The following is a 12,057-nucleotide window of genomic DNA, read 5'->3' on the forward strand; positions in this document are numbered from 1 at the left end:
CAACGTGTATCTTCAGGTAAGGGCTTCACACTGTAGGCAAGTTGCATGGTACATGTAAAGCAACTCTGCTAATCCACTGCTGGATGTTTCCTCACCGCACTGGTCATTGCAATTTGGCGAAGACTGAAGGGTTGGTGGTGGTGGGTGGGGGGTGGATTCAGATAAAAGTCGCCACTGAAGTTGGCCCTAGCCGGGGATGGAACTTAGGTCGCCCGGGTTCAGTGCAAAGGATATGTCTCACTCAAGGTGTTGTAAACACAGACCCGCCATTGCCACATCTCAGAGGTAACCCCCTCTGCAATGACAAAGGTTGCGTCACCCACCAATGCCATCTCTCCGTGTCGAGCGGTAAACCCTCTGCTCCGACGTGGAATTTGACATCCGAGAGGTTTTTGAACTCCCCACCGGCACGGCCACAGTGAACCCCGCACCCCAAAACCAGACGAGACCCCTCGAGAGACTGAAGGCCGCACGACTTCAAGGGAGACGCCCGATGCACTTGAGAGTCAGAACACATCGCCGATCAACAGCCTCGCGGCAAAAAGGGAAATATAACACGAGCTGCGTCTGCAGGTTTCAAATAAAGCCTCTGCAGGTTTCAAATGAAGCCTCTGCAGGTTTCTAATAAAGCCTCTGAAGGTTTCAAATGAAGCCTCTGCTCTGGCAACGCCCGAGCAGCTCGTGGTCATCCCAAACAGCAACAAAATCTCTGCAGGTAAATGGATCTGCTGCTGTGGTGCACAACATCGTCGTGCGTGTGTCTGTCAGTCTGTGTGTCTGGGCCAAATGCCCACATGCCCCAGCCACCACCGCATGACCCAGCCCACCACCGCATGGCCCAGCCCACCACCGCATGGCCCAGCCCACCACCACATGCCCCAGCCACCGCATGACCCAGCCCACCACCGCATGGCCCAGCCCACCACCGCATGGCCCAGCCCACCACCACATGCCCCAGCCACCGCATGGCCCAGCCCACCACCGCATGGCCCAGCCCACCACCGCATGGCCCAGCCCACCACCACATGCCCCAACCACCGCATGGCCCAGCCCACCACCGCATGCCCCAGCCACCGCATGGCCCAGCCCACCACCGCATGCCTAAACAGCTTTTGTTCGGCCGGATCGAGGGGGCTAAACGGGCGCGGCACGGGCTAGAGAAGAGATGGAGTGATGTGGTACAGGAGGACGTGGAGCTGAGTGGACTTGCCGATGACTGGTACCAGCGGTGTCAAGATCGGCCTCTGCGGAGGAGGCTCGTGAAGGACGCTACTGGGCAGTTGGAGGCAGTCGCCCTCCAGCAACTGCGAAGGGCGGAGGAGCGACGCTCACAACAACGAGCGGAGCGCCGGGTGGCTAAAGCACAGCAAGTTGGCACAGTAGGGGGCTACAGGTGGTGCATCAGCCAGTCATCTCGGTCATCTCAGTCAGTCGACCTGTGGAATCTGGGTCTGCCCCGTGACCTCCTGCCAGCGGGCGTTCGACACTTCACGTGACCTCAAGGTGCACCTAGTCTGGCACAAGCGTTGTGGTGACGTCACCGCCACTCAGTGGCGAATGGCGCTTGTTGTTGTTGTGTGTCTGTGCGCGGCCTTAACATGGGAGAATGGAAATGGGCACCACCCTCCCAGCAGCAAGCCCAATACCGACAGGCCGCCGCTCGCCACGAAGTGACGGCGATGTGAACCACGGCGCCTGTGCCAGGCCAGGTGCACTTCGAGGCAACAGGCGAAGTGTCGAAGGCTCGCCGCTGACAGGGCCCCCCCCCAGGCGGTGCCGAGTCGAGCCCCCCCGAGACGAGCCCCCCCGAGTCGAGCCCCCCCCGAGTCGAGCCCCCCCGAGTCGAGCCCCCCCGAGACGAGCCCCCCCGAGACGAGCCCCCCCCGAGTCGAGCCCCCCCCGAGTCGAGCCCCCCCGAGACGAGCCCCCCCGAGTCGAGCCCCCCCGACGCGTCTCACGCGAAGCGCGGACACGCGCAGCAGCCTCGGGGGGGAGGGCGACCGGAAACGGAACCGCGGGTCGTGGGGGGATTGGGGAGGGGGCGGGAGAAAGTGGGGGGAGGGAGGAGGGAGGGGGGGTTAGTGGGGGGGGGGGTAGTGGTGGGGGGGGGGGTTAGTGGGGGGGGTTAGTGGGAGGGGGTTAGTGGGGGGGGGGGGTTAGTGGGGGGGGGTAGTGGTGGGGGGGGGGTTAGTGGGGCGGGTTAGTGGGAGGGGGTTAGTGGGGGGGGGGGTTAGTGGGGGGGGGGGTAGTGGGGGGTTCGTGTAGTGGTTAGCGCCACGCTGCGCTCCGAGCCCCGTGACCCGATTTAGATTCCCGCTCACGGCCAACACCGGTGGCGATTATCCGAGCCGGTCCTGTGCCTCTCCTAGGTCGACTCGGCCTCGAAATGAGTACCTGGTGTAGCGGTGTGCGGCAAACATCGCCACTGGGGAGACAAAGGCGGTTGGGGGAGTGGTCCTGGCCACCCGCCCCCTCGTGTGCCACCGTGCCGGCCTTTCGTAGCTAGCTACTCGCTCACAGCACTTGCCCCGACAGTCCGTCGAGGCTACTCGGGGGTCTTTGTGTGTGGGGGGGGTGGGGTAAGGGGGGGGTTGGGGGGATTGGTAAGGGTTAGTGGGGGGGGTTAGGGGGGAGGGGTCAGGGGAGGGAGGAGTTGGGGGAAGGGTTGGGGGGGTTAGGGGGGCGGGGTTATAGGGGGGGTTAGGGGGGAGAGGGAGGGGTGGGGGGGGTTGGGGGGGAGGGGTCAGGAGGAGGAGTTATAGGGGGTATTGGGGGGTGTTGGGGGGGGTGGGGGGGGTTGGGGAGTTGGGGGGTTGGGGAGTTGGGGGGGAGGGGGGTTGGGGGGGAGGGGTGTTGGGGGGGAGGGGTCAGGGGGAGGAGGAGTTATAGGGGGAGTTGGGGGGTTGGGGGGGGTTGGGGGGAGTTAGGGGTTGGGGGGGAGAAGTCAGGGGGAGGAGTTATAGGGGGAGGGGTGTTGGGGGGGAGGGGTCAGGGGGAGGGGTCAGGAGGAGGAGTTATAGGGGGGGTTGGGGGGGGTTGGGGGGTTGGGGGGGGTTGGGGGGGTGGGGGTAGCGCGGCGGTTGGGGCTCCGTCCGGTGATGAATCGATAATCGCGGGAGCCGGAGCGGGAGCGGCTCTCATCCCTCCCCCCCTGCTGCTGCTGCTGCTCCTCTCTCCGCTCTCATCACTCCCGCCGCCCGCCAGTCTCGGGCCCCCCGTCTCCCCTCGCCTCTCCCCGGGGGGCACTCAGGGAGAGCTCCACAGCAGGTGACCCCCCCCCCCTTCTCGTCTTTAACTCTTGTGACCCCCCCCCCACACCGTCCCTTCGCTCCTCTCCCCTCTCCTCTGGGCTGCAGGACGTGGCGGCCCGTGGGGGTTAGAGGGGATGGGGCTTTGATGTAAAGTCGGAGCCAGGGTTTGTTGTGCACAGGGGATCTATCTGCCAGGGGTCAGGGGTTGAGTTTAAAGTTTCTCCCCCGAGGCGGAGGTGACAGAGTTGGACTCGGGGTGAGAGTTGGACTCGGGGTTTAGAGTAAAACTCAGGATTATAGTCGGGGTTCAGGCTAAACTTGAGTGTGGACTACAGAGCGTCAACATGCCACACGCACACACAAGACCCCCCCCCCCCCCCCCCCCCGTGTAAGGCGACGTGGGTTGTTCGGGCAAGTGTTGTTACGGTCGGAAAGGGCGCGCGAAGTGTGCGGAAGCACCGCGCCTCGGCCGCGTCCGTCTCGCTGTGCGAACGTCTACACGCCGCGCCAGCTGATCGATGCACGCCGCTGATTAACGCGGTTGGCCGTGAGCGGGAATCGAACTTTGCGAGGACCACTGCGCCCCCCCCCCCACCGGCTCCTGCATGTCCACACAGCGCACACAGTCCCACACTGCATACAAAGATCCCCCGTGTAGCCTTAACGGACTCATGGGGCAAGTGCTGTTAGCGAGCACCTGTGAAGGCCGGAATGGCACACGAGGGGGTGGGTGGCCAGAACCACGCCCGGCCGCCTTTGTCTCCCTAGTGATGATGTTTACACATCGCACCAGGTACTCATTTGAGGCTGAGTCGACCTAGGGGAGGTTCAGGTAATCGTCACTGGGTGTTTGCCGTGAGCGGGAATCGAACCCGGGTCGCCAGGTTTGTATCGCAGCGCGCTAACCGACAGACACACACACACACAGACACACAGACAGACACACACAGACATACACACAGACAGACAGACAGACACACACAGACAGACACACACAGACAGACACACAGACAGACACAGACAGACACATACACAGACACACACACAGACACACAGACAGACACACACACAGACAGACACATACACAGACACACAGACACATACACAGACACACAGACAGACACACACACAGACACACAGACAGACACACAGACACATACACAGACACACATTGTGATCACAGCCTCCCCTGCCCTCGTCTCCTCCCCACGCCGTGCCGGTTGCCAAGACGCTCCGAGTTTAAAACAAATCAAAACCGAAAAAAACCCTAAACCGGTTTACGCGTGAGGGAAGACTGTGGTGCAAGGAACGAAAGAGGAATCTCAGACTTGACCCAGTCCCATGAGTTGGTCGCGGGGTTGGTCCAAGGTTCGAGTCCATGACTTTGCTGCTTCTGGTTTCTGATCCTGGACTTGAGTCCAGAGATTGATTATTGGGTCAAATGTCGCGATTGACTCGCAGCTCCGATGCAGCGACTCGTCCCCAGGTTTTAACGAGGGTGCTTGAGTCCCTGGCCACGTTTGTACACCAACTCGTATCAAGGTTTCAAACAAGACACCAACTGTGTGAAAAGTAGAACGGCCGGAGTGCACATGCACAGAAACAAGAAGGGACATTGTGGTCCTGTTATATGAGGTGACCATCAAATTACGTTCGAGCAATTGTGACTGGTTGATAGCAGCAGCAGTGATGACTGACGATACGGTCATGGACAACTCAGGACCTGTTTCAGCATCACGGGGACTCAGTCAGCGCAGTAGTCAGCAAATTCTGTCGCCGGGAACCGTGAATGTTGAAGGTCTTCACTTCCACTCTCTGGGGCCCATGAGCTTGGCCAATGCCACCGGTAATCGCGTCTGCAAATGACGAGAACCCCCCTCCCACCCATGACAACAGAATAATACTGCCGTGCAGGCTGGAATGTGCAGTGCATACCTACGGGCGACAGTATCTGCCCATGGATTGTGGTAATGATGCAGGCTGGAAAAAATACACACGCTTCAAACACCACGCAGGCACACTGCCTTTGAGCATTGTGCATCAGCATTCCCAGAAGACGCGCAGTGTGGTCCCCTTGTCTTAGCTGACGACCAAAATACATCTGAGCAAAATGTGTACAGGTCCTGACCCCAAATCTGGCACCCAGCGGTGGGCTGTACCACTCGAGTCTGTTTGGGGGGGGCTCGCCCCCACCACGTGCCCTCAACCGCTTGCACCGCCCCCCCCCCTCGCCACGACCCAAGACAAGGCAACGGACCCCCCCCCCTCTCTCTCAGACTGGACCACACCGCAGGAGCCGCGGCGAACGAGGACCAAGGAGAGCAGAGGCAGCGCCCAAGCACCGAACAATGGACTCGCTCCGCCGGAGATCCCCCCTGCGTTTGTGCGACTTGGGCTCGCCCGGGCATGCCCTGGGCACTCAGGTGAAAACGCATGGGTTTCTTGATTGAGTGCAGAAGCAGACTGCTTACTTATTTTGTTAAATTCTCCACAACAGCCCGAATGATTGTTCTGTGTTATGTAATTTATAGTTTTGAATCAGTGCCAATATCTAACAGCGATGGGCCTTGCCTATAAACATGTTGGCAGTCCACCAGCATTTGTTTGAAGCAAAGCCTGACTGCTGATGAGACACTCAGCGTCGAAGCCGGTCCGGGGTTTTGCTTGCGCTGAACCATTGCCGCTGAGATGATGCAATGATGCACTCCCACACCGAAGGCCGTGTGGCTGATGCGATGTGTAAACAATACTTGATATTTTGTACATGTGGAGAGAGGGATATTTGACCGAGGCGTATTGTCATCTTATGTATTTATGATAAATACAAATCATAGTACAAATACATTTTTATAGGAATGTGCAGCCCTTTGTCAATCCACTCCTGCTACCAGGTCACGCGGTGGGTGGCTCATGAGACCGACAATTGAAACTGGAGTTAACACAAACAGCAGTCCTTATGTCGATCCACTGCTGGATGAGGGATTCCCAGCACCGTGCAGGCCACGGGGGGTTGTTTGACCATACTTCACCATGCTTGGTTGGTTAAGGGAATGGGTCTGGATATATCAATCGCCACTGTTGTTAACCGCAGGAATCGAAATCAGGTTTGTGGGTTAGTAGCACAGTGCCTTAACCCAGGGCTCCACCACAAAATAATCTTGGTCCGGCACGATTCGTCTTGATCCAGCACGAATCCATCACTGCGGCAAACCTCCATAGATGGGGCAAAGCCTGGTGATCCGGACAGCCTCGGCGTACCGGGACACCCTCGTCGTACCAGCGAAAAACTGTTGAAATAAATAAAAAGTAGATTTACACTTAGACAAGGATAACTGGACTACTGGAGCAATAACAATGTAGTATCGCTGCGTACTTGAAATTGCGCGGCCCGCCTTTGGCATGTTGGGAGTATAACGCGGTATTTTTGGGCGACCCGTCAAAAAGAAATCACGTAAGTTGCAGTTGAAACTGGCCAACGCGGAGCTCACGAATGCAACGGCGTGCAGAGTAACGCTGCCGTGGGCGCCGGTCACGTGTCCACGGCGCTCGCAGACGGCGCCAGCCTGGGGCAAGACTGCGCAGCCACCGCTCCAGAATCGGATGTTGTCGTGCGAATCAAAGTTGGCTTGTGGTTTAGTCGGACGATTCCGTTCAGTCAAAGATTTTTGATGTAGCTTGTTATGGGTTTAAAAATATATATACATATAGAAATTAGAAAGCAACAGTAAATCGAATTGCACACTCTTAATTGGGGATTGGAAATTAACTTTTTGGAGGAATCGCACGCAGCTGGGTACCCCACCTCTGAATTATCCCAGGTTCTCGGGGACAAGTTGCCATAATGATGATTATTTTTTACCCAGGAAAGTCATTGTTAGCCTGTTGGGCCAACGTTGGCTCAATGTTGGCACGTGGTATGTTTTTAGCTATGGGAAGAAACCGGAGAACACGGAAGAAACCTATGCGGAACAGGGGCAGAATGAACAAACTGCACACAGTCAGCAATCATGAGATCAACAGTGATAACAATAGGACTGTCAGTGGCGCGGTTTTAAAGGGGCGCCGTTCATCCTCCGCCAGATCGGACTGGAGCCACGGCGGCCCTTCGGCTCCACTCCCACGACGCACTGCGACTATGACGTCGGCATGGGCAGGTAACGGCCGCACGCCTCACCGCGCACGCGACGCGCAGAACCACACTCGGCTTGGAATGCGATGGCGAAGTGAAGGCACCCCGCCCGCAGGCGCAGCCGCCCCGGCGACACCGCGCTGGGGGCCCCCTTCACGACGGGCCCCGCCTCCGCGACGGGACCCACCTCCGCACCGGGGCTCTCCGACTCCGCTCCGTACGACACCTCGCCCGTGAGGCTCCGCCGCACCTCGCCCGCGAGGACCTTCGTGTCGGGGCCCGCCTCCTCCACGGGCCTCCGCGACGGCCCCTCGCCCGCGAGGCCCGGCCCCCCTTCGGGGCTGAGCGAGACCCCCCCGCTCAAGGTGGCGCGGAGCTCCGTGGGGGGGTATCCCTCGACCCCGCCGACGCTCCCCGCCGCGGAGTCGGGCCCCGTCGCGGAGGAGGGCGGATCCGCCTTGGAGGTGTGGGCCCTGCGGGGGTCGCTGACCCAGAGCGAGCGGCGGCGGGGCCTGCTGGCGGACAGCCTACGGGAGGCTTGCGGGGCCCTCGCCGAGCAGGCGAGCCGCCTGCAGCGGCGGCAGGCCGAGCTCACGGACAGCCGCGCCACCGTGGAGGAGCTCACCGTGCGGCAGAAGGTACGGCGAGCCCATGACACTCACCACTGAGACGCTCACCACTGTGACGCTCACCACTGAGACACTCACCAGGGTCACGTGGGTGCCAGCGGGCACACGCCAGGGGTGGTAGGAGCAGTCGCGTCGTGTGGTTGGCATGGGCTCTGAGCAACAAATGAATCGGCGCCCTCCCCCCCCCTCATTCAGTCAGTTTCCTGCCGCTTTATAGCCCGGTGCTGGCCGAGCGCTGGGCGACGCCGCCGCCGCCGCGCGTGGTTGTGGCTGTGAGCGTGACGGCACAAGTGGCCTTCCGTCCCCGCGTATGCGCTTGCAGTACCTGGAGAGCAGCATCGCGGCGCTGGAGAGGGAGCGCAAGCAGTTGGGCGCGGGCGCCGGCACGCACCAGCGAGGCCTACAGGAGAGGTGAGACCCGCGCGGGTCGCCCCCCTTCTTGCCCACTGCTACTACCGCGGTGACGCTTCCCGTGAATTTCGATGGTTGATTCCTCCGCCTGCGTTGAGGACTCGGTCTACAAGCCACGGCGTTCAACCACAACACGGCAAATTACAACATTCTCACCGACTCACTAACGCACCCACCCACCCACCCACCACACCGCAGGTCACCTCACTTCTCTTTCTGCTTCCTCCCTCGCACTGCTCCACTGCTGGAATCCCCTCTCCCATCATCGTCTCTCTCCCTCCAAGCTCTTACAAGAATATCCTTGCTCAATTCAAGAAACGCATTACACTCTCATCGATCAAACCTTTGGCAGTGCTGTTTGTTGCTGGTCGCTTTGTGTTTTGGATATTTTGGTCTGCGCTCAGCAAACTGTGCGAAAACAACTCTTTGGTTTTTTCAGTAAAGTCACGTAGAAAGAAAATAAATAAATATTAGAATACGACGTTTCGATTGCAACACAAGCAACCGTCATCAGGTATGAGTTAATGAGATAACAAATCTAGTAAACTTAGAAGTGTAATGCAATGCATCACAGAGAGCCGGTTAACACGACAGTTAACACTTTACATGGTTGATTACGTTCTTCCAAAGATTGCTAAATTTGAAGTTAAGTGTGAGTTGTGTGGAAATCTTCCCCGTAGAGGTAGTTCCAACTTGTTTTGAAGCTTTCGTGACTGCAGGAATTACTATATCGTTTGTCAAGTTCCAATTTCTCTCCTCCGGCCGCTCTCATTGACATGCTAATTTCTCTGCCTCCCCCCCCACCATATAATGCCCGTCACAGAGTCGTTGTTTCTCTGTGTGTCTCTGTGTGTGTCTCTCTCTGTGTGTCTTTGCGTGTGTCTCTCTGTGTGTGTCTCTCTCTCTGTGTGTGTCTCTATCATCTTGTGTATCTCTCTATGTATCTCCGTGTTTGTGTTTTTTCTCTCTAAAATTTAGCAATCTTTGGAAGAACGTAATGAACCAGGTAAAGTGTTAACTGTCGTGTTAGCCGACTCTCTGTGTTGCATTGCATTACATTTCTAAGTTTAATAGGTTTGCTTTCTCAGTAACTCATACCTGATGATGGTTACTTGTGTTGCAATCGGAACATCGTATTCTATTATTTATTTAATTTTCTCTCTACGCGACTTTACCGAAAGAACCAAAAAGTAATTCCTGCAGTCACGAAAGCTTCGAATCGAGTTTGTGCTAAAACAAATACAAACTAACAACCCCTCACTCGAGCTTTCGCCACGCACTCCTCTGGGCATCGTCAGCAACCGAAGTGAGGAATCTCACTCCCGGTCTCATGAAGATGCCCGCAGCAGCGCGTGGCAAACGCTTGAAGGAAGAAAGTGAAGTTAATAGGCGCTCGCCGACAACCCCAGGGTGCGGCGCCTGGAGGAGCAGATATCGGACGCGCGGTCGTCGTTGGACGAGGTTGCCACGGAGACGAGGCGGCGGCGCTCGCTGGAGAGGGTGCGTCTCGACGCGCAGGCGCTGGCGCGGGCCCGCACGGTACGGGGGACACGCGCTCGGGTGTGCACACGCGCAGATCCACACCTGTATGGGATGGCACACGCGCTCGGGTGTGCACACGCACAGATCCACACCTGTATGGGATGGCACACGCGCTCGGGTGTGCACACGCACAGATCCACACCTGTATGGGATGGCACACGCGCTCGGGTGTGCACACGCACAGATCCACACCTGGATGGGATGGCACACGCGCTCGGGTGTGCACACGCACAGATCCACACCTGTATGGGATGGCACACACGCTCGGGTGTGCACACGCGCAGATCCACACCTGTATGGGATGGCACACGCGCTCGGGTGTGCACACGCGCAGATCCACACCTGTATGGGATGGCACACGCGCTCGGGTGTGCACATGCACAGATCCACACCTGTATGGGATGGCACACACGCTCGGGTGTGCACACGCACAGATCCACACCTGTATGGGATGGCACACGCGCTCGGGTGTGCACACGCACAGATCCACACCTGTATGGGATGGCACACGCGCTCGGGTGTGCACACGCACAGATCCACACCTGTATGGGATGGCACACGCGCTCGGGTGTGCACACGCACAGATCCACACCTGTATGGGATGGCACACACGCTCGGGTGTGCACACGCGCAGATCCACACCTGTATGGGATGGCACACACGCTCGGGTGTGCACACGCACAGATCCACACCTGTATGGGATGGCACACGTGCTCGGGTGTGCACGCGCACAGATCCACACCTGTATGGGATGGCACGCACACTCGGGTGTGCACACGCACAGATCCACACCTGTATGGGATGGCACGCACACTCGGGTGTGCACACGCACAGATCCACACCTGGATGGGATGGCACACACGCTCGGGTGCACACGCACAGATTCACACCTGTATGGGATGGCACACGCGCTCGGGTGTGCACACGCACAGATCCACACCTGTATGGGATGGCACACGCGCTCGGGTGTGCACACGCACAGATCCACACCTGTATGGGATGGCACACACACTCGGGCGTGCACACGCACAGATCCACACCTGTATGGGATGGCACGCACACTCGGGCGTGCACACGCACAGATCCACACCTGGATGGGATGGCACACGCGCTCGGGTGTGCACACGCACAGATCCACACCTGTATGGGATGGCACACGCGCTCGGGCGTGCACACGCACAGATCCACACCTGTATGGGATGGCACGCACACTGTTGTATATGTTGGTTATCAAAATTTGTTATGTTGTATGCGTGCGTGGGTGAAATTATTATGTTGTATATGTGGGTTATGAATATTCAGTGAAAATAATAATAATTAAATGAAATTTGGCCAAATGTGTAATTATCCGGAAATATGTTAATTTATGTAATTACGCACATTTTAATTATGCCAATTCGAGAGGTAATCGTATTAATTATGCGAGTGGGTGTAATTATGATAATGCAAGTCGTTATGATAACCAGACCCCGCCTCGGTGATGAGGGTGGGTTATCGATCGGAATAAGGCAATTAATCGTATGCAGTTATGCAGGTGTGGTGTAAGTATGCAAGATTAACTTAGATTAACTCGGCATCGTTGTCTAGGTTCGTCTCATTCTCGCTTTAACATTCCCAGAGTGTGTATTCGTGGTTATATTTTAGGTCCCCGGTTCACCCCGTTATCGCTTTAACATTTACTGAGTATGTGTTAGTGTGTTTATTAAGGTCACCAAGTTCAGATCTCAACGCAGAAGCAGATCTTATGCATAGATTTCAGGAAAGAATCACACAACCACTTCTGTATTGATCAATTTATTACTAATTCAACCTTAACTATGATATAGTATGCGAACTCTCAATCCCGGAACGTCAACACGGCATCAATACAGTATCATCAACGATTGTCTGATTTCACTTTGACAACGGCACATGGATCCCGCATAACGCGATGGTTGTTAGTGAGAGAGAGAGTCGTTAAAATATGCAAATACTATGCTAAGAAAACCTTAACGTTAATGAATGATTATACTCAATTTTGTTCACGCAGTACCGCACTCCTTATTGATCATACGCAACCCTTATCACGTTGTTAGCACCTTGGGTCACGGGACAG

At 57.2% G+C, this 12,057-nt stretch overlaps 1 protein-coding gene across 1 annotated transcript in view; it reads left to right on the top strand.

The window, feature by feature from the left end:
• Positions 1-3,070: 3,070 nt before the first annotated feature.
• The window catches only part of LOC133343665 (myosin heavy chain, non-muscle-like), a 42,532-nt gene continuing 33,545 nt past the window's right edge, over positions 3,071-12,057 (top strand). Inside the window, exons 1-6 of the mRNA XM_061553393.1 lie at positions 3,071-3,267; positions 5,528-5,674; positions 7,332-7,405; positions 7,496-8,018; positions 8,332-8,420; positions 9,830-9,959. Coding sequence (XP_061409377.1) covers positions 5,600-5,674; positions 7,332-7,405; positions 7,496-8,018; positions 8,332-8,420; positions 9,830-9,959 — 891 coding nt within the window. The 5' untranslated portion in view covers positions 3,071-3,267; positions 5,528-5,599. The remainder of the gene's footprint in view (positions 3,268-5,527; positions 5,675-7,331; positions 7,406-7,495; positions 8,019-8,331; positions 8,421-9,829; positions 9,960-12,057) is intronic.

This window comes from Lethenteron reissneri, chromosome 18 (genome assembly GCF_015708825.2).
Source record: "Lethenteron reissneri isolate LAM-NWPU_2019-01 chromosome 18, ASM1570882v1, whole genome shotgun sequence".
In the NCBI taxonomy this organism is placed as follows: Eukaryota; Metazoa; Chordata; class Hyperoartia; order Petromyzontiformes; family Petromyzontidae; genus Lethenteron; species Lethenteron reissneri.